This window comes from Vitis riparia, chromosome 11 (genome assembly GCF_004353265.1).
Source record: "Vitis riparia cultivar Riparia Gloire de Montpellier isolate 1030 chromosome 11, EGFV_Vit.rip_1.0, whole genome shotgun sequence".
Classification (NCBI taxonomy): domain Eukaryota; kingdom Viridiplantae; phylum Streptophyta; class Magnoliopsida; order Vitales; family Vitaceae; genus Vitis; species Vitis riparia.
In genome coordinates, this window is record NC_048441.1 from 4,306,626 (window position 1) to 4,329,300 (window position 22,675).

The 22,675-nt window shown below is 36.3% G+C and overlaps 1 protein-coding gene across 1 annotated transcript; it reads left to right on the forward strand.

Annotated features, from left to right (window-relative positions):
• Positions 1–18,202: 18,202 nt before the first annotated feature.
• Positions 18,203–18,863, forward strand: LOC117925391 (E3 ubiquitin-protein ligase SINAT3-like). The gene is made up of 2 exons (XM_034844391.1): positions 18,203–18,481; positions 18,684–18,863. Exons 1-2 carry the CDS (start codon positions 18,203–18,205, stop codon positions 18,861–18,863), a joined length of 459 nt encoding a protein of 152 aa, XP_034700282.1.
• Positions 18,864–22,675: the final 3,812 nt, after the last annotated feature.

Below are 22,675 nucleotides of genomic sequence, written 5' to 3' on the forward strand. Positions count from 1 at the left end.
ATCTAAGCAAATAAGGCCTTCATGTTTATAAAAATTTTAAAATACCACTACTCTTAAAAAATTGCAACTTTAGCTTTACTTTCGGCTTCCAACTAAAGACAAAAACATGAAGCTATCTCAAAAAACGTTTGAATATCCTAAGTGTTTGTATATATATATATATATATATATATATATATATATATATATATATATATATATATATATATATATATATATATATATTTGTTTAAAATATTTTTAACAAATTAATTCAACTAGTCTTTGATCCAACTACTTCACTGGTACTGCTATATGAATCCTTCGTTGCCAACCAACTTCATGTTTGAATCAAGCCTTCACTATCATGTTGTTTCTGGCCACCTTTACTCGCATGCTTAATGGTCAATAGTTGAACATAATATTTTGAGTGATAGAATCTGCATAGTCAGGGTATATGTTGTAATTTGATTGAGATTTGTTTATATTAGCTTCCAGATTCTTTCTTGCTGGTTCTTGCTTCTTAAAAGTTGTCTTCAATGCTTATTTTGGCCTCTCTTTTCATAGCCCTTGAAACCTGGTTGGCATAGCAAAGTGTTGGGCTGGGATCCTTGTAGGTTTCCACTTTAATTTTCAGGAGAGGGCAAAAATATTACCTATATAAAATGTTTGTTTTGTTGTCATATTTATTTCCAAACATAAGTGACTTTAACTTCTTCTTGCTCAAACATACCAGAAGAGCCTTATGTTATTTACAATAAACATTAATCCTTCTTAGCTTATTCATTATGTACTATATTTAAGCTTTTACATTCCTCTCATCTCCCTTTTTCTCTTCCCATTCTCAGCTTCTCCTTGTTGGACTACAGATATATACGGACTTTTTGAAGATACCAACTTTGTAGCATTCATAGATTACTTGGGAATTGTTTTTGAGGTATTCTCTTTTTCCTATGCTCTTTCTTCTTTCTTCTCTGTGTGTCTGTCTCTGTCTCTCTCTCATTTTCTTGCGAGAACATCATGCAAATGTAGGGAAAACCCATAATTATTGTGATGTTTCTGCAATCAACTTTTCTTCCTAACTGTGCAACTATTATCATCTGTTATGTTCACTAAGACAGTAACTTATTTGTTTATAGTCAGCCCCATTAATCACTCACTGTTTACCACATATTTTTGCTTTGTCTTTGTCCACCAAAATTGCTTTCAATTTCTTACCTTGAAAGGATGAGGTGATTGAATATTAACTCTATGAACGAATTTGATGCATTATACAAACTGATTTCGAAAAAAACTATAATATGGAATTTATTGAGATCTTTGTGAAGATACGATGGACTTTTCACTTTCGAATCAAGGTCCATGTATAAACACATTAGGCCTAGGTATACACCTACAAAGTTAAGATAAAAAGTTATGTACATGAGAGTGAGAGTGAGAGTCATAAACTAATTGCATCAAAAGAATGTCCCTCTTCGATATGTGCGATCATTTAACTATTAATGTCTTATCCCTGGTAAAAGTTTCTTTTCGATAACTGTTATAAGATGTAATTATGTTTTTAGGATGATGAGGAATGGAAGTGGAAAGAAACATAGAAAATCGGTTGGAGATGAGGACATGGGAAAGGTGGGTAGGAAGGAAGCCACCATTCATATTCCTTAAGCAACTTCATGGCATTAGATTATGGATACATGTATATATTAAGGATTTGAATATAGAAAGGGGCCCTTCAATCCATGCTCCATCGTTTCCTCTATGTCTTATGTGTCACTAAGAAAAAAATCTTAGACATTCGATTACCATCACATGGCCCAAGGATGATCCCTTTATGGTCTTTCTCTCCACCCTCTCTTCTTCTCTTTCCTTCATCATTATATTCATACATAATCCCTATTTACTTTTGTTGTCATTTTTTTTGTAACAAGTTTCTATTTAATTAAGGTGATGGAAGAGGACATGTTTTGCTACATTCATGAAGGCGGTCAACTAGTTAAATGTGTTGGAGGGTCTGTTCAATATCAGAGTGGTCGTAGGGAATCGATGGTTGTTAGCCGACATATGTCACATAGTGATTTCGTTTCAAAACTGTGTGATGCACTGCACTTTGACCAGAATTCTATCAAATTGGAATTCACGGTCAAGTTTGAGCCATCATGTCTACTACCGTTGCATGATGATGCAGCCCTACTTAAGATGTTTTGATTCAACGAAATGTTTTGTCATGTTTATGTCTCATCATCAAGTGAAGTTGGTGAAGGCTGTATAACACCGAATAGGTACTGATAGCCTTCCCAACATCACATTCACTATGTCTATTAACTTTTCTTCAAATATATGTAGATGGATGAATATTTTTTCTTTTCCTTTGTAGTGCCCCTTCTCCTATTGTTGGTTCGAATTTTGCACACCTACTTCCATCCGATAGTGATATGCCAATTAATTTCTATCATGACTCTCTTACAATTGAGTCATATGGGTTTTCCCATAGATGTGCGGAAGCAAATATACTCGAATGTGACCCAAGGCGGTTTGAAAATTCCATTAGGGGTAGTGGACATACCTTCCCCAATGCTGCCGAGTTCCGTGATGTCGTTTATTTGATGTCAATTGCTAGTAGATTTCGTTATCGCTTCAAGAGGAATAGTACGAAACACATGACAGTTGTTTGCATAGTTACTAAATGTCCTTGGAAAGTCACAGCTTGTGCAATTGGGGATTCAAACATAGTCTAGGTTCACACTTTTCATAACCACCATAATCATAGTTTGGAAGATGTTGTCGCATGCCAACCTTTAGTGAGATCTAATCGGGCTTCATTGCTTATTGATGATGTCATCCGGTCCACTCCCGATTACCAACCCCGCCAAATTTGTAAGGACTTCCAAAGGCAACATGGGATGCAATTGACGTATTTTCAAGCATGGAATATCAAGGAGAAGGCAAATGAGCGCATTTATGGAGAACCCAAATATTATAACAAATTGTTGCCTTGGATGTGTGAGAAAATGGTTGCAACAAATCCGGGAAGCATTGTTGAGTTGGGGCATTTCAAGTGATGGACATTTTGAGCAACTCTTTGTTGCTCATTCAGTATCTATCCAAGGATTTGCAATGGGGTGTCGGCCAATCATAGCTATTGACTCCGCCCATATGAGTGGGCCATATAGGGGTGCGTTATTTTCGGCGACCGCATACAATGCTAATGACACCATGTTCCCCTTAGCCTTTAGAGTGATGAGCTCAGAAAATTATGACGATTGGTCTTGGTTTTTGCAAAATTTGAAGAAGGTTGTTGGAGATAAGGAAGTCGTTATTATCTCGGATAGACATCCCACTCTCCTTCGTAGTGTTCCTGAAGTGTTTGGGCTTGAAAATCACGCCTACTGTTACCATCAGTTGAAGGAAAATTTCAGTTCTTTCTTGAGCAAACATAACACAAGAGGGAACAAAGGTAAAGAAAATGCACTCCAATTCCTTGATAGTATTGCCTATGCAAGGTTAGAGCACGATTACAATGTTTCCATGTTTGAACTACGGAAATACAATGACACTTTGGCCAAATGGGTTGAAAAAAATGAACCCGAACATTGGGCTATGTCCAAATTCCCAAAACAAAGATGGGATAAAATGACCACAAACCTTACCGAGTCGTTTAATGTTTGGCTAAGGAATGAAAGACATCACTCCATTTGTACATTTCTAATGGAACATATGGCTAAGTTAGGTTCTATGCTTGTCAAACATAAAGAGGAATCAAACAATTGGAAGGGATGCATAGAGCCAAAAAATGAAGAAAAAGTGCAACAGAAAATTGCCAAGGGTGAGGTGTATCCGATCACTCCTTTCATGAACGGAATATTTGGGGTTTTTATCGGAACCACCTTCTTGGATGTGGACATTATGAAGCGTACTTGCACATGTAGGGGTTGAGAAATATTGGGCATCCCTTGTGAACATATGGCAACCATTATTCTTTCCATCGGTCAGAATGTTGTTGATTTTGTTCAAGATTGGTACAAATTCCCAATGCAAGAGCTGATTTACTCGAGCTCATTCTCCAGTATAGAGACCCATGACATGCCAATGGTCGCTAATGATGGTTTGGTTCGATCTATCACAGGTGAAGTTTTCCTCTCTCTTAACCCTCCCCATACCAAGCGGCCTCCCGGTAGACCAAGAAAGAAGCGCATTGAGTCCCAATTTCAAGATAAACGGACTATCTCTTGTTCAAGATGTCATACTTCCAGGCACAATAGGAAAACGTGCAAGAACCCTTTGTCTTAAGTGCAATGCTGTCACATTCTTCCCTGACTGAAACTATGTGTTTTTTGTATATCCATTACATGTTTTGAACACTCTTCTAAAGGTTGTTACCAACCAAGAACACATATGTAACACTTATCATTGGTGTGTTGTAATGGGTAATATTACATCAAGATTGTTATCATAATTCCTTTTGCTTAATTTCTTAGTAGGCTAATCTTGTTGAAAACCATATAGTGGTGTACTTTTTAATTCCAATTTAAGGTATATTGTAAATATCAAGCTCCCATTTATTAAGAACTGTGTTGTACAATACTTGAACAAATGTTATCGTTGTACTAAACAAGCTTATACAGGTTGTAAATCAAAATCCATCATTCACAGACATAGGGACAACTGTTTTATGTAAACTTTCTGAATTTTCTTTGGCCTCTGAACTCATTTTTATTATATTTGAGATCAATTCTGATCAACTAATACAACTACAACACTATACAAGTGGCCTTTTAAGATTGTTATGCTGTTAATGAGGAATACATATATAAAACTGCTCATTTCATTGTGCAGATGCAGCATCTATCCCTTATATTGCAATTGTCACGATGATGTTCCATTCACAATCTCTTGGTGCATAATTTTCCCCAACTACTAGTCTACGCCGTTGTTGAAAATACTCAAGGAAAAGAAGCACTTCATTTATTAAACACATGGATAGCAGACAAAGGAAGCGGAGAAGCCATGTTCCATCAAGATCTGAAGCGGTAAAATATTCGACATCTCTTTAACCTACTTTTAAAATTATTGCCCTTAAGGCTTAACTCTGGAATTGCAACATATTTGTAATATATTTTTCTTCTTTCATGTTGTAGGTCAAGTTACCAAAATCCCACTGTTCGGGAAAGAAATTCCTATCAATCATGGATACCCTCCCAATGATAAGAAAAATGCCATCAACGATATGGGATTCGGGGGCTTGTTGCAGCTTGGTTGTAAAGAATTGCGTTATGAGCTAATAACGTGGATAGTCGTCAATTATGACATTGGCTACCACCGCTTATGCATGGAAACAAAAGTTGTTGTCCCAGTCACGCCCAAAGGTGTTAGAGAGGTGCTGGGCATCCCAGACAATGGCGTTGACATTCTCATCTACAATAGGCGTAGCACACCCAACCGCACATACGACATTAAAATATTGGAAGCTAATTTGCGTGATCTACCCGTTGGCGAAGAATTCATGAAATCCTTCCTCATTTTCGCCTGTGCCACTATCTTTGCCCCCAACTCAAAACAAGAAGGTATACATGACTTGTGGGACACTGTTTGGGATAGTGAAGTGGGGGTGCGCAAAAATTGGGCCAAGTTTGTTCTCCAATATGTCGAGGATGGGATAAGGGACTATCGTACAAATCACCCGACATACATTAGAGGTTGTGTCTTGTTTCTTCAGGTATTCATTTCTCAATCTCTCCACATTAATGTCATATGCGTCTACCAAAATAATTTCTTCTTTTGTTGATATTGTAATAGCTTCTCTAACCAACTTATATTTGATTCCCACTTCACAGCTTTTCTATATCACCAAGTTCTATATGATGGCTTTCCAAGTTGAAGTCCGCAGTCCACTTTCAGCTGCATGGATAGATGAGCAAGTCAAGAGGCACTTGGCTGTAGAAATACACACCTATGGCAATTATGGTCATGTCCAGGTATGCTAAAATTCAACAACTCCATAAACGTAGTTTGGTGTTATCATTAATTTATGTTTCAAACGTAATCATCAATGTTTGTTTGATGTATGGGTAGGTTATACAGGGAAGCAAACCTTCTGCACATAATGATGGACGTCCATACGAGGAGGGTTGCTCATACTCTGATGACCCAACTGAGGTACGCCATGGCACTACGATTTTATTCCTTCACAAACAAACTTGAGCACCATCCTCATTCCAGTTGACCGTGCTAATTAATACTCCTTCTCCCTAACACTAAACCATTGAAGCACGGCTGAGTCGGAATTCAGAAAATCTTATGAGCCTTGCTTCATCTGTGACACAATACATTGCCACACTACGTGCAAGGTCCAGTGGAGGACAAAGTGGCCGTGCACTCACCCCACCAGAAGAAGTTGTGAATGTAGAAAGAAAGAAAGACGAGGGAAGCACCGGTGTGCATCCATGTAGTGATGAAATGATAGGAAAAGGAACCGGTGCCGCAAGCACTCATTCTGGCCAGCAAAGAGTCACCGGTGCAGTAGTAGATGATCACCCATGTATTGACCACGACACATGCCCACCTTTACAAAAGAGTGCTGAATTGCAATCACTTAAAGGGATGCAAATGGGTGTTCAAGAAGGCTGTGGCAGCAAACAGCCTTCTCCTACCCCTAGGTGGAGATTTAAACACAGCAAAAAGGCTTGTCAAGCCAGCCGCCATTTGCAAATCCCCTTTCGTCCCTCAATGTGTTCAACTATTTCCTAAAATCAGCTAACAAGAAAGGTTAGTTGCGGATTATGCGTTGTCAGAAAACGATGAGCCAAGGTACTTGACATGAATTCACCATTTATTGTTAAAGTTAACAATATTGTTAATGTTTATGGCTATTGACTTAACATATTTTTGACATTGCAGTGAGATCTTGTGCGATATGCATGGCACATATATAACACGGGATGAGCTTTCTTCGCTCAATGGAGGTCTTTGGTAAATATTGCGGTATGTGTTAAACATTTCAGCTAGGGCCATGGTCGTTATATAAGATGCACATTATTATGTTTTATGGTCATTCACATGTGTACATGTTCAGATTGTCGGAGTGGTCTGCCGAATGATGAATGCCAAACAAGCTATACCATCGCGTGCACACTATTTCGACCCATCATTCTCCGTGAGGCCTTAATCATAATTCTTTAATGCGTTTCTCTATTATTTTAAATTTGAGACTATGTGGTGAGCTGTAAGAAAAAATGGACAGGTAATGCTAGCCAGCCTTACGGCAAAGGCCAAAAAGCATGAAATCAGAGAGCGCTGTCGGATGTTCCTTCATGCTAAATTTGTGGGCCATGATTTCTCAAGTTATGATATGGTACGTCAAACCTAGTACAATGGCATCATGGCGAAAGCCTTTGTTTCATTTAATTATCATATTATAGTGCCCTACTAAACTATTAATGGCAATGTCATCAATATGTGTGTAGCTATTTTTTCCCGTCTGTGACAACAACCATTGGCACGTGCATGTGGTCAATATTCCAGCTTCAAGGGTCGAAATCTTATCTTCATTGCCTTTAAGAAGGGGTAACGGGATAAGTGTCGTATTGAGACATTTGTCTGAGGCAATTGATAAAGCATTCCATGCTTATGGCATGCTCAGGCGATTGGAGGTCTCAAAATTCCAGCATGTGCAACCCCAAATTGTGCAACAACTAAATGGGTAGATTACTTTAACCGTTATTATTTTACGTATCATTAAATATGCAATACTGATGTATTTGTCTTTTATGCTTGATGTATGCATATGATTGGTGTAATGCAATTGGTGATGTAGATATGATTGTGGCATGTTCGCAATCAAGTACATGGAACATTGGAATGGGGCAACACTAGCACATTCAATCGCGGAGGTAAGTGCAACGAAGACTTTAGAAATTGGTTTATTTTAATTTTTACCAAAGCAGCCTATGATTTTGGTGTGTGTTGTGCAGGACAAGATGCATCTATATCGATTGAGGATGGTCGTTACTTTGGTTACTAATGCGGCAAATAATACTAGAGATAAGGTCTTGAAGGCATGTCGAATTTGATTAATAGAGGTCATCTTGGACAGGCAAGGTCAATGATGGGACCGTACTTACATGAGAGTGGGGCTGGTGGTGCCGGCAGTGCATAATCAAATAATGGCGCCCTTTATTTTTTTCTTTGTTGTTTGTTTCTCTGGAAAATTTAGGCATAAAAGTAGACTTTCTCCTGGAATCACAATTAAATACATATGAACTAAGCCAATAGATTAGTGTCCTTGCGAGTTTTGATAAGAGAAGACACACACTAGAATGAATACCTTGTGAAGTATTTTATTTATTTATTTATTTTCTGTGATAAGTACCTTGTCAAGTGATTTTGATAGTTTATTACTGAAAACTTTATACAAGAATTATATCTACTGAAACATATAGAGGCTTATTGTTTGAATATTTGAGCATGTAGGCTTTATCAGTGGAAATTTAATGGTGCAGAATCTGGAGGTGGTTCATAAGCTGGGAAAGCACTGAGAAAAGAAGAACAAGAAAATGCCAAGGTTCTCCTCATTAATGCGATCTCACTTGCACATGCCAGTTGTAAGTTCTTATTTCTTGGATAGTTTGGATCTTTATGTTAAAGTTGTTAGTATCATGTGAAAGAGCTACCCTCATACTATTGACTTCCTTTTTTTGTTGTGTTGTGAATTTCATTAGGTGCTTCTGTTTTATTCTCATCATTATTGGTATTATTATTATTATTATTTCTTAATTGCAGACGACAATTGGAAAACAAGATGGTTGACAACCATAAAGACATGAGCAATGTTACACTTCAGAATCGTGGCTGCTGGAAAAAGGGATGTGATCATAAGACTTTCTCATCATGACTCAGACTTTATAATATAACTATTCCTATTTTGTTTTTTGTTTGTAAATTTAGGCATGCCCAATACCATAGCCCTCTAAAAACTATATAGATACATCATAATTGGTTTTTTGGTTTACCATTTTTACTTTGGGCACCCATTGCATACTTATGATATATTTGGGTTGTGACCCCCTTCTATTAGGTGTTTTTAGATTAATTTACCACTGACTATAAAAAATACATCGGTATATGAAATTTTGGTTGAGCTAAAGAGGTTACTCCATGACCTCTTTGCAGGTGCGTAGTTCTAAGAGAGCCATGCAATATGAGAAACTATTGTCTAGGTTGAAGAAATTGCTTTCTATTCTGCTTACTATTTGGCCAAGCTAATTCTGCTATATGAGAGGTGAAGTTGGAATTTTTAAGATTTTGATTATTTATTTTTATGTTGTTTGTCAAGCTTTTCCTGTTATTTTAATTTATTTGATACCATCAGTGGGAAACTCGTAGTGAATTGTCCTTTTATAGCAATGCTAGCTAAGGAAGTGCCATTGGTTTACTATTTTGATAGTCCACTTTCAAATTTTTTGTGAAAAAAGAGACTGAAAAAAAAACTTTATATCAACTAATGCATGAAGGTGCAAGACTAGTAGTGATCAATAAAAATATTTTGTAGGGCATGATCAAAAGTTTCAGTTATAAGCAATATAGAGTTGGGGTCACATTTAGTGTCATTATGCAGAACAATTATGGATTAAGTTGTTTCTATTCTTATAAATGAATTTTAGTTTTCTAAACCAGTTTAGTTTATGTAGTTAATTTTTATGATTCTTGAATATTTGACTCTTGCAAGCATGCCATTATAAATTATTTGAAGTCCTCTATGTGTGTTGGGATGGGGGTGGTTGGAGGGTTTGTTAGATGCTGCTTTGTGATTAGTGATTGTTGTAATTTAATGCTACTTGTTTGGATGCTTATAATCTTCAACACATTTTTCCATCCCTTTATAAGCTCATAAATGAAAATCAATTTTTTTCCCCAGCTTGGGGCAAGGGGCTCCCTCATTCAATGTTATATAAAACGGAATCGTACCAACCAAACATATCATCTCTATCTCGGCTTAATTCAAGGTGAATAACTAAACCCCATATATTATATTTTTGGATAAGTTGTTCATTAATGAAGGCTTTCTTGCTTATAGAACCTACAATAATCTAGGGTCATTTGATGTATTTAGTTGCATGGTTGGATTGGTGAAGAGCTAGATGTCATCATTCTTAATTACCAAGTAGGATATTTAGAAGACTGATTCGTTCCCAATTGGTGTATCAGCTGATTCATGTCCTCTCAATAGTCCCCAGCAACGGTGCCATTTGATTCATACCCAGTTGGTGTACCTTGATTTTGGTCCTCATACGGGAGTAATCAACAAAATTTATAACCTATTACACCATGTACTGGGATAGCTTCAGCTAGCATAGCATATTGGCTCTAGGATTGTTCACTGGGATGAGTTTTCACTTCATAATTGATATTAATTCAAAGATGAATTGGTGCTTTTTCATTTCAAGGTTAGCTTTAAAAGAAAACATAAACTTTGATTGAAAAAGGCTTGGTTTTAAGCTAACCAAAAATAGTAACTGATTTTAATTACAAAGAAAAGTGTTTCTTGGAGTTTCATATCACTAGGCTTAGGTTCCTAATACAGAAATAGAGTTCCGGTCACTTGTTTCTTTTCCTCGCATTGGGGATTTAACATATAGTTATTTCCCGAACCGGTGTGGTACAGATGTTTCCCCTTAATGGGTTCAAACACTAAATCCCTCTCACTGATGCATCTTGCAATGGCTCGTGCCTCTCACCTAGCATTTTCCATTCAAGGTGATCCTTAACCTTGGATTACCCATCAAAAGTTCGCAAGAGATAAATAATGGATGTCTCCTTAGAGTCCAAAAGGTTACCAAGTGTTGGCTATTCTAGAAAATCCTACCTTTAAACCACCTTCCAAAGGCTCGCAAGAGATAAACTAGTGCATCTCAATGGATGGAGATCACTTGCCTTACCAAGTGTTGGCCCAGGTGATTTAAAGGCGTTTTAAGTTAACTAAAAACATAGAAACCATTAACGGGTCACACTTTCTCTTCATTAAAAACTAAAACAACAAAACTTCCAATTTTGCATTCGGAAACTTACCCGACTTTCTTCACTCCAAGAGACAAAGAGCTTAGCCACTCATCCTCTGAGAAAATATCCTCAGAGTTTGATTTGCTAGAAATAAAAATAACGATAAAACAAAAGTATGAAGGAAAAACAGAGCAAGTTCTCTGTAAAATATATTTCTTACTATCGTCGATTACATATCTGATATATGATGGATTGATTTCATTCTTTACATTGGTTCAAAGATATATATAGAGAAGATATTTTCTAAGAAATATCCCAATAATATCTTTGACTGATTACAAGGAGAAAATAGAAATTTACACAAAATATCTTGAGAAAAAATCTAACTGAGTCGGTTGCAAATATCTAAGATTGCACAGGTGGATTTCACACATCCATTTTGCAAGAAAATGTTGATTTTGCAAGGTGATTCACACGTTGAATTGTCCATTTTCCAAGTTTGAACTTTGATTTTGCAAGTTGAATTTGTGATTTCACAACTTGGAGGTGATTCTGCAACTTGGAGATGATTTGCAACTTGTTTCGAAGTTGGAGGTGATTTAACAACTCATTTCGCAACTGTGAAGATGGAGTTTCAACTTGCGAAGTGGCACACATGTGCTTGGAGGTGGTTTCGCAGCTGCGAAACACCTTGCGAAATTTCGCAAGTGGATTTCATTTCGCAGCTCATTTCGCATAGCTTGATGTGGTTGTCTTCAAATGGTCATAACTTCTTTGTTTCAACTCCGATTCGCGTACCGTTTGAAGCGTTGGACTCCTGACTTCCCAAGATTCAAAATGACATATAGTATGCATGAAATGGACTCCAGTAAGTATTCAAAATGTGTCCAACAGTTGTTGTCCTCTTGAATTCTTCATGTTAGATTTCTCTCTTTGCTTTCCCTCTTATATTCATGATTTGCTTTTGGAAAAGGACTACGAAGCTCCAAAACTTGAATTCTTCATGTTAATGAGCTTCCATTTGCTTTGCCATGGATTATATAAAGCTCTCCCTCATCTTAGATTGCTTTGGTGATCAAAAAGCTATCAAAAACACCAAAACTTAACACAATTTGATTAGAAATGATTGCAAGGGTCCTTAACATGCCAATTGAGTTAAAAGGTAATAACTACTACTCAAAAGTGTTTAAAAGAGTTAATTAAAAGCTATAAAATAGCACTTTTTGAATAGTAATCAAAGACAGGTTATGTTTTTGAGTTTTCCTTTTTAGTTGTAAATGTTTTAACTTTTTTGCTTTTGTCTTATCTGTTGACAGCTTCAACTTATGATGGAAAGTTTCTTCTTGTTGCATGGAACTATAGACGTCCTACTTGCACAGACGATATCATCTCTCTTAATGCTGGTGATGTTTGGAAGGGGAGCACCACTTATATATGAAAGTTGAGGTATGTGTACATGTTATATGAGGTGGCTATTTCTCATTGATGATGTTGGCCCCGCTTTAGAAACTCAAATATTTAGAAAATGGGGTCATTCATTTCAGATTTAAGTTGACCTGGACCTTCCTTAACACAGATCTGGACATTTTCAAGTGGTGCCACAACCTCAAAAATCCACCATCATATGTTGTATTTATGTCAAAAAATGTCTTTCATGATTCACCATTAGTAATGTCAAATATATCGTTAGGATTATGAAGGGTTGGATTTTGTAATATTTTGCTATTCCAGGACTATGAAATTTGGGTGATTTTTATGGTCAAGTTCAAAAAAGCTCTTGATATCAGTTTTTTTTTTAACATATAAGATTATGAAGATTGACTCCAATTTGAGCAAAACTGTTGGATTCCTCATGACTAAGGGTTTGCTTAACTTGAAATTTGTACTAAAACAATAGGTTGCAGTTTTGAAGGCTCTCTCCTAAAATTAAGCTGAATCCAAATGTTGTTTTTTAGAAAAAAAATATCTATTTTTGTTTTCAAATATTTTGTTGGCCTCAAACTTTCAAGAATGGCCTGATTGATTGTGAAACGGGCTGGTTAATCCAACTTTGAAACTCAGCCTCAATCAATTGGCCTCGACCCGATGGATTGAGGTTTATCTCAATTGATAGAGGCAATGAGTATTGATGAGTAATGATGAGTAACTTTTATATAAATGCGTAATATGCATAAAAGCACTTGCACATTGCACTGGATGATGTCTTTTAATGTTTTTGTACTCAAAAATTCCAATTTTTTTTATTGTTTAACTCTTAAGAGCATAGAAATTGGGCAAAAATGTGAAATATAACAAAACCATAGAATCTGAAACTTAATGAAAACTTGTGTATGGCAAAAGCAATAAAATTAGAAACCTATCTAGCCCTCCAGGTTTTTGAGTAATGGGCTTGATTGTTTATGTGGATTTGACAGAGGCTATTGTATCCCAGAACATTGTTAGACTTTTGTTTTGCATAGAGGAAGCACTTGTGTGTGGGTTGAGGCAGGGGTGAGGGGGGAGGGGAGCAGAACACTTGATAAATAAATTTTTGGACCTGGGTTTAGTAGTTTCTATAATGTTCTGTATCCTAAACTCTCCGAGCAAGCATCAAATTTTAAATCTTTTACTACATTCTTTACCTCAGGTTCGATTTTGTTTGGGCTTCCTGATCATGATAGTTCAGTTCCATTTTTTAACTTTGAACCTTGGCTCTCAATAAGTGAAGCATGGGATTTATTGCTTTAATTTTTGTTGTTGTTTCTCATTGTGGTAATCCCCTTTTGTAGTTCCACTTTATTTGCCGAGAGCCTTATTGCCTTTGCATGTTGAAGGAATCTTTTTCTCGGGAAGGTAGTTTCTTTACAAATCATGGGATCTTCTATGTTCTTCAATATGGATCATATTTGTTAGTCAAAAGGTTTAAGTAACATATTATGGGTTTCCCCCTTTTCTTTTTGGTTTTCAGCTTTTGTGCCATTTTTTAGCTTAAAAAGAGAGGATTGATGCCAGGTTTGACTTTCTCAAATGAGCTTATTTCTAAAGATGAGGGCCTTCACTACGATTTTGCTTGCCTTCTGTACAGGTGGTGTTTTCTTAATCAATATTTAAATTTCATGTTAGATGATTGGAACTAGAATAGTAATCATAATTTACCTAATGTTGCTTTTTTTTTTTTTCATTTGAAATCATGGGTTCAATTTTAGTTCCTCCAAAAATTGGAAAATAAAAAATTTTGAAAATTGATATCATTGTTGTTGTTAATAGTTTATTACAAAAGCAGCCTATAAAATGAGTTTCTGCCTATTTAATTCCAAATACTACACCTTGCAATGCCTTACAAAAGAGTGTTTTTGTAGAAATCAATACAAAGTATTAGGGAAGTCAACTTAAAAGTGAATGGATTTTATAGTGACATTTATGCATGTTTAAGAAGTGATTCTGGAAAGACAGGCATTATTTTTCTTTTTTGGTCAATTCTGAGGATGTAAAATGCATATTGAATGGGTTGTTTTGGAACATTTGTGGTGATCATCTATTAGCTTGGGATCAAGATTATTATTATTCTACTCTCACCACTACTGCTGCTATCACTTCTACCATTTATTATTGTTGTTGTTATTGTTCTTTGAACCCAAAAACTCCCAGTTCCTCATGCCAACCCCTTGCCATTTGAGGTAGGCCTCAAGGATATTTATGAATTAAGATCACTGGGAAATAGATTTTCCTTTTTGTGAAAGCAGCAAAAACAAGCAACATTTCTTGACTTCTGAATTTTTAATGTTTTAGCTTCTTCTTCTTTCTATCTCTTTTCTTTTTTTGATAAGTATATTTTTTTTCTCTTTCTTACTTTCTTCTTCTTTTTCTTCTTCTTATTATTAAATATTTCTTTATCTTATTATTTTATTTTTATTTATTTATGTTTCATCTTTTACAAATCATGATCTAGCTATATTGTGCCCTTGTTGGTGTGGCGGGGTTGGGGCGGGACATCATTTACATTCCCTGATGAGTAATTACGTTGTAGGTGCTCTCTCCGCAAGTAAATTTCTATTGCAATTGACTTACCATCTTCAATTTGTGAATTTTAGGGGAAAAGGTGCAATGCAGAAGAGGATGAGTGCCCTTCGTGATTTAAGGCGTCTATTATCAAGATCCGAATTCCCTCCAATTGAAGCTGTTCTTAAAGCTAGAGCAGTTTATGTTCTTGTGCAGTGTCTTTCATTTGGTTCTCCAGATGAGCAGGTTCTAAGAATTTCTCATATTTTTGTATAGTTGTTGTGTCATTCATTTCTTGGTCTGAAATTTTGTCATATGCATGCAAATGTTTTCTAAGTAAGCATTAAGTGTTTTTCCACAATAAAATGAGAAAGGAAGTGGAGGAAGTTGCAGATCTTAGTTCTTTTAGGTGCCCATCCTCTATCAACTAGTCTTCTCTGCATTAAGAATGACACTTTTTATCTTCCTATGATTTAGAGTTTGCTTGAAAAAATAATGCATCTGTGTGGATTACTGTTTGTCTTACCATTTAAAATTGGCATGGGAGAACTAAAAGAAAACTTTCTGATTATTATCACAATTATAATTACAATTGTTATATTGCAGTTGCTTGAGGCAACTTGGTGCCTTACAAATATTGCAGCTGGAAAACCAGAAGAAACAAAAGCTTTGTTGCCTGCATTACCACTGCTTATTGCTCATTTGGGAGGTTTGTAATGGTTTCTGCATTCTCTTTTGATATGAATGATCTGCTCTTTCTTCTTACAAGTAAAATTTTGATCAATCTTTTAAGCTGAAAGGTCTAAGAACATTATAAGATAATTTGAGTGATTATAAAAGTCCATTTGAAAATTAGCTGTTGAAAGAAAAAAAAAATAAAAAGACCACTTGAAAGTTGATAATTGAAACCAAGAAATGATGGGAGACCATTGCCAATACATTGAGTCCACTCTTCAATAAGGCACAAATCCTTAAGGTTTTAACAGGTTTTGCTACCTGTGCATGATTGGAGCCAAAATATGTGCTCTAATGGCACATATTTGATATGATTTGTGCACCAAAGGACATTCAAATCACCCAACTTGACCTAAATCAATGCTAAGGCCCTATCCATGAGTTTAATATATACTTTGGAGATTTATCTTAGGTTCAAGGGAAGAAAATTGTGCAAATTGAATGACTTTATATTTTGAAAGATCAAGAAAGGGCTAAATGAGGAAATAAGTGAGTCAAGACTCATTGAACGTAAGGAAAGGCAAAACAAGGATATTATGAGGTTGGAAGATGATAAATGACCATTATGGAGTAAGAAAGAAGGCAAGAAAGCATGGGAAATGAGGCATGAAGCAAGATTTAGCTGCATGGAAATTTAGAACTCAAAAATTTGATGACATTATATACTCTGACTTTGAGGACAAATTTGGAGCACTTTCTAGAGTCCATTATATACATACTATATATCGTTTCGAAGCTCAGGAAGTCAGGAGTCTAATGCTTCAAACGGTTTGCAAATCGGAGATGAAATGAAGAAGTTATGGCCATTTGAAGACAATTGCACCAAGCTGGAGGGTCATTTATGATTTCGAAATTCAACTTATGAATTCGAAATCCACTTCGAAATGACACCAATTTCGAATTCACCCACTGCCACTTTGATGTTCCGCCTCCTCTACCCTGGGAATTGCATCTATTCAACTTATGAATTCGAAATCCACTTCGAAATGACACCAATTTCGAATTCACCCACTGTCACTTTGATGTTCCGCCTCCTCTACCTCGGGAATTGCATCTAAAGCACTCCATCCACCCTAGGTGGACCCCACACGACTAGAAATCACCATTTTATTATTTTTTAATCATTTTTAGGAAATTATTTTGTAATAAGTGGCCAATGAGAGTGTGCCACATGTTAAGTAATTGAGGATATTATATAAACTCTCTCAATTCTAGGTTTTGGGGATCTTTGATTTTTTCTGGAGAGTTTGACATTGAAGGTGGAAGAAGACGAGAACTTTGGTTTGTTTTTTTTTTCTTCTCTATTGAATATATTGTTTTTAGTTTCTTTTGATTCAAATTATGGATTTTTACCCTATTATGGATTGTGAATGTGACATCACCCCCATGAGAGGCTAAGAGCCAACTTGGGGCTTGAAGCATGAAAACCTAAGGGTTAGGAAACCTATAGGGACAATGGGTAAATTATTATAACAATGAGATTAATTATTGGTTGAGTGACAATTTATCATTTTTTTTTATCCTATCCTTATGAGTTCATTTAGGGAATGATACAGTAGGTTGTTACTTGATACTAGTGATTCTTGGTAATTCTTGATCATTAGTTATCATCACCTTACCTACCGTTATTTGCCCCTAAACAAAGCTATAAGGAGTAGGAAGGGTTAAAAAGCCAAATCTTAAATTGATAATCAATCTCATTCATTTGATGGTTTTAGGAATCTGTTTGAAAAAGGAAAAATTAGGTTTCGAATGCAATTTTGAGTTATAGAACCCAACTTGATCGCGAGTGGCCAAGGATCCCAAAACCCTAAGATCATATTACTTAAAATACCCTTGTTTTCTATAATTTCTATACCCTAGGTTGGATTGTGGAAAACCCCAAACTTGAATCAATTGAATTTAAAATCAATATTCATTTTCTCTTATTAATTGAATTTCTTTTACTTAGTTTCACATTATTCACATATTGTTTTTCACTTAAGGATTTAAACAAAAACAATTCATTTATTCTAGTATTGACAATTTTCATAAGCCAGTCCTTGAGAACGGTACCCGAAATACTACAAAAGTCGTAGTGACTCTTTCTCTAGTTTTTCTTGACCAGAGTTACTACGTAAAAAGGCTAAGTATTTTGGTACAATAGAGAAATTTCGGTCAGTGCATACCGATAAATAACCATTTTAGCAAACATGGGGTTGAGTTTTTTTCCTACCACTGGTACTGGTTTACCCTTGCTCCTAACCTAGTGTAGGATCTTGTTCTTGAACACTTCAGTAGACCATTTTCCTTGTTATGAACAATACTTTATTATAAAAAGAAGACAGTGAAACCACTGTCTTTTAGATAATTCTCCCAATTTTATACATGTTTTTCGTCAATGTTTGAAACAAAGCTTCTGTTCCTGCAGTGCCATAATGGACACACACTCTGTTCAAGCTGTAAAGCAAGGGTATTCAACAAATGTCCCACTTGTAGGCAGTAGCTCGGTGATATAAGGTGTCTAGCTTTGGAGAAGATGGCTGAATCTCTTGAACTGCATTGCAAGAATGAGGAGTTTGGTTGCCCTGAGATCATCCCTTACCACACCAAGCTCATGCATGAAGACTCGTGTAACTTCAGACCATACAACTGCCCATGGTATGGATGTCCGTGCTCTGCTCTTGGGGATATTCCACTCTTTGTTTCTCACTTGACAAATTATCACAAGGCAGTCATGCTCTATGGCTGCAAGTTCAAACTTGAATTTTTGATAGAAGATCTCTATAAATACCAAAGCTACAAATGGGATGTAACTGTAAGTACTTTTTTTACATTGCCATAAATTTAGATTCATAAAACGTAACCTTTAGATAAGCACCTTAGCACCATACATTAAGAGTGATGCCAAAAACAGTGCATACATGATTCACAGGCTATTGAAAAACAGTCCCAGTAGGATAACATGGTTGGTTGTTGGATTATGGCAAATAACATAATTTTCTCTTTTGCCTTTTCAGATCATCAATTGTTTTGACAAACACTGTTGTCTCCATGCTGAAACCTTCCTTATAGGGTCGACTCCCATTTACATGGCATTCCTCAGCCTGATAGGCAACCAAGTAGAGGCCGACAACTACAGCTACAACCTGGAGATAGGTGGAAATGGGTGGAAGCTTACTTTTGAGGCCATCCCATGAAGCATTAGAGAGAGTAAGAGGAGTTGCTTGGAGAGTGCGAACATCCTCATTGTGCTGGGAGGCATGGTGTTTTCCTTAGGAGGGGAGACGAGAATGCCCATGCTTCGGGTTATAGGTCGGATATGGAAAGCCCAGATTCCAGGATAAAACTGGTTGATTGATTGATACAAGGGTTTTTGAGATTCATTCCTCTGTAATTTTTCTTCTTTTCACTCTGTAAACATGTAATTTATCTTCTTTTCACTATGTAAACAAAGACGAAGAATCATGAACAGAATATGAAACAACTGATTATGTAGATTCGTGGATTGAATTAATCCATTCAGTGACACATGATATAAAAATAGTTGATTTTACAAATATTTATATTAATTTTTTCCTATAATACTTATTTCATGTCTTATATAAAATTGTTGAGCTTACAAATATTATTTTTTTGTAGTGAGTATTGATGAGTGCATGTCTTGGATTCTGATTTTATGTTGTTGAACTCTATTAAAATACTATTTATTTAAGAAACATGTACATTTGGGAGGTCTTGCTTACTAGGTTTTGGACTCAAAAATGGGTTTTTAATCATTCAATAATATGAGACATTCCACATGCTCAACCAGGTTGTGCTTCCACTAGAGGGTGCTTCTTTTGACACCTCTCATGCTTTACATCATGATAATTTTAAACTATCTGATTTGGAGCTTTCCACCATTTTTTTTTATTTTACACATTTGTGTAAAATTGTTCAGTCTTATCATCCTAACCTTAATTAATAGATGTCTTCTTCTAGGACCCTGAAATATTAATTTTTATCTTCTGTTCATGTATGTACAAAACAAGTTGGTCAAGGCTAGATCTTGTAATTATCCCATTAGTTAAAGTTTTCATACGGGGATGTGCAAGATGGAATCTGGAACTATAGGATGAAAGCGATGGTTAGAAGCTGATTTCCTTGAGTTTGAGGACATGTTGGAAGTGGATTCCTTTAAGAAAAAGATCAAAATTCCTTCTCTCTTATTTAACTTATCATGCTTTGACTTTTCAGCATATGTGTTTTTTTATGACTATTGCTCCAAGCCCTGGTTGCCGGATAACCATTACTTTTTCTTCCACTTTCTACTTAGCTTGATTTCCTTGATTTTTGTCCTGTTTGTTTGATTGAGCAGGGGTAATGCAAACTTCTTTCAGAGAAGAGTGGGTGATTATCAAAAGGCATCTGTAATGTCAAGCCTAGATGGTGGAAATAATTATGTCTTCAAGATAGATGAGGAATTTTAGTCATCAGTTCATCAAACCCTCAAGTATATTGAATGGATGTTGAAGCTGGGCATCAAAATTTTGTTACTATTCTTTGTGGTAACATCTGCTTACATTAAACTTTGTTTTCACTTGTCTTCATCCCCTACCTACCCTAACCACCTTACTTTTTTAAGGGCACTGTCACACAATGTAAAGAACAATGGGTAAAAATCTGAAAAAAGAGGGTTGGGATTGTATTTGAGTGTTTGGGGTTTAGTGGTGGGCACTATAAGGAAGATGGGGGAAAGAAAAACCTAAAAGATTGGCTGATGATTTATGGTTTGAACTTTGAAGAGGCTGCTCACTTTATTACCTCGTAGGGAAAGAACTTGTTTCATGGCTTGTCATACAAGTATATACATGTTTTTTCCCATTTTTTCATTCAATTTTATTCCTTGTCCTCATTCATTTTGTTTATAATTTAAAAGGCCAATGTACTACAATGGAGTTTACCATATGTTATATCACTACAATTCTTATGTTGCAGTATGGGGTAACATTACATGGGCCCATTCCATATCTTATGTTCTTGTCAAATGGGTTAATCTTGGTCATGCTCTTAATCCAACTAATCCTTGTGACATCAATGGTTGTTGGACTGGTTCTACCACAATACTTCCCGGAGAAGAACCTATCATTATATACATTAGAGCAGATACTGAAATCCGACAATTTTTTTTCGAAGTAGAGACTTTGTGAACTGGAAGAAGAGCCAAACCCCTCTTCATTCATCCAATAACACTGGAATGTGGGAGTGTGCAGACTTCTTTTCACTATTGAATGTGCATAAATTGTTTACTTGTAACCCTTATAGCTCTAAAATGTGTATATAAAATTAAGAAGAACCCATATATTTATATATAGCATCTCGAGCTTTTTTTCATATCTAATCTAATATAGGATATCACACATCCCTTCCAATGAACCAGTGTAACAAATGAAAAATGATACATGGCATCGGTGTGTTCATTTGCGATGAAGATCGTCTGATTCACCAATAAAATATATTATTGTTAAACCTAGTATGCTCTTTTACATAAAGTATATTTATGTTATGAATTTTGATTTCAATGAGCACAGCAAATGGAAAATGCCATCATTCACTATGAACCATTTCTCACTTTCCTATATACATTTACTATTTTACAACAGAAAATGGTAAGCCTACAAAGTAGATGTACAATTGAGATGAACCATTTTTCCACTGGTCTAACTAGACATAATGAAAATCGAGAAATTCATGCAACATCTATCATTACATGTTAGCTTAAGTATAAATTTCAAATATGCTAAAATTTAATTTGGAAAGAGTTTAAATTTAATTTCCATACATATAGTTGGTAGCTTTACATTGCAAATAAAATAGATTTGAAGATAAAGCACATAAGGGGATGGTGTAAGGGTAGGAGAGGAAGGCACGAGGCTTGGGAGAGGTTGAGTTGAGATTTAGCTAAGGTAGTACATAGGGGCCCTTAAGGTAGTACCTAAAGGCCACTAAGGTAGTACCTCAAGGCCACTAAGGTAGTACCTAAGGTACAATCCCTAAAAAGCACTTGGGGACCACTTGAGAACTCAAGAGAAGCACATAAGGGGATGGTGTAAGGGTAGGAGAGCAAGGCCCGAGGCTTGGGAGAGGTTGAGTTGAGGTTTAGCTAAGGTAGTACCTAGGGGCCCTTAAGGTAGTACCTAAAGGCTACTAAAGTAGGACCTCAAGACCACTAAGGTAGTACCTCAAGGCCACTAAGGTAGTATCTAAGGTACCGTCCCTAAAAAGCACTTGTGGACCGTTTGAGCACTTGAGAGAAGCACATAATGGCATGGTGTAAGGGTAGGAGAGAAAGGATTGAGGCTTGGGAGAGGTTGAGTTAAGGTTTAGCTAAGGTAGTACCTAGGGTCCCTTAAGGTAGTACCTGAAGGCCACTAAGGTAGTACCTAAGGGCCATTAAGGTAGTACCTAAGGAATAGTAGCAACAAACCATTGGTGGACCACTTCAGGACTCAAGAGAAGCATATAATGGCATGGTCTAAGGGTCACAAAGGAAGACCCGAGGCTTGGGAGAGGTTGAGTTGAAGTTTAGCCAAGGTAGTACCTAGGGTCCCTTAAGGTAGTACCTGAAGGCCATTAAGGTAGTACCTAAAGGCCATTAACGTAGTACCTAAGGAACAGTAGAAAAAAACCATTGGTAGACCACTTGAGGACTCAAGAAAAGCATATAATGGCATGGTCTAAGGGTCACAAATGAAGAACCGAGGCTTGGGAGAGGTTGAGTTGAAGTTTAGCTAAGATAGTACCTAGGGTCCCTTAAAGTAGTACCTCAAGGCCACTAAAGTAGTACCTTAAGGCCACTAAGGTAGTACCTAAGGAACAGTAGCAAAAAACCATTGGTGGACCACTTGAGGACTCAATAGAAGCATATAATGGCATGGTCTAAAGGTCACAAAGGAAGACTCGAGGATTGGGAGAGGTTGAGTTGAAGTTTAGCTAAGGTAATACCTAGGGTCCCTTAAGGTAGTACCTA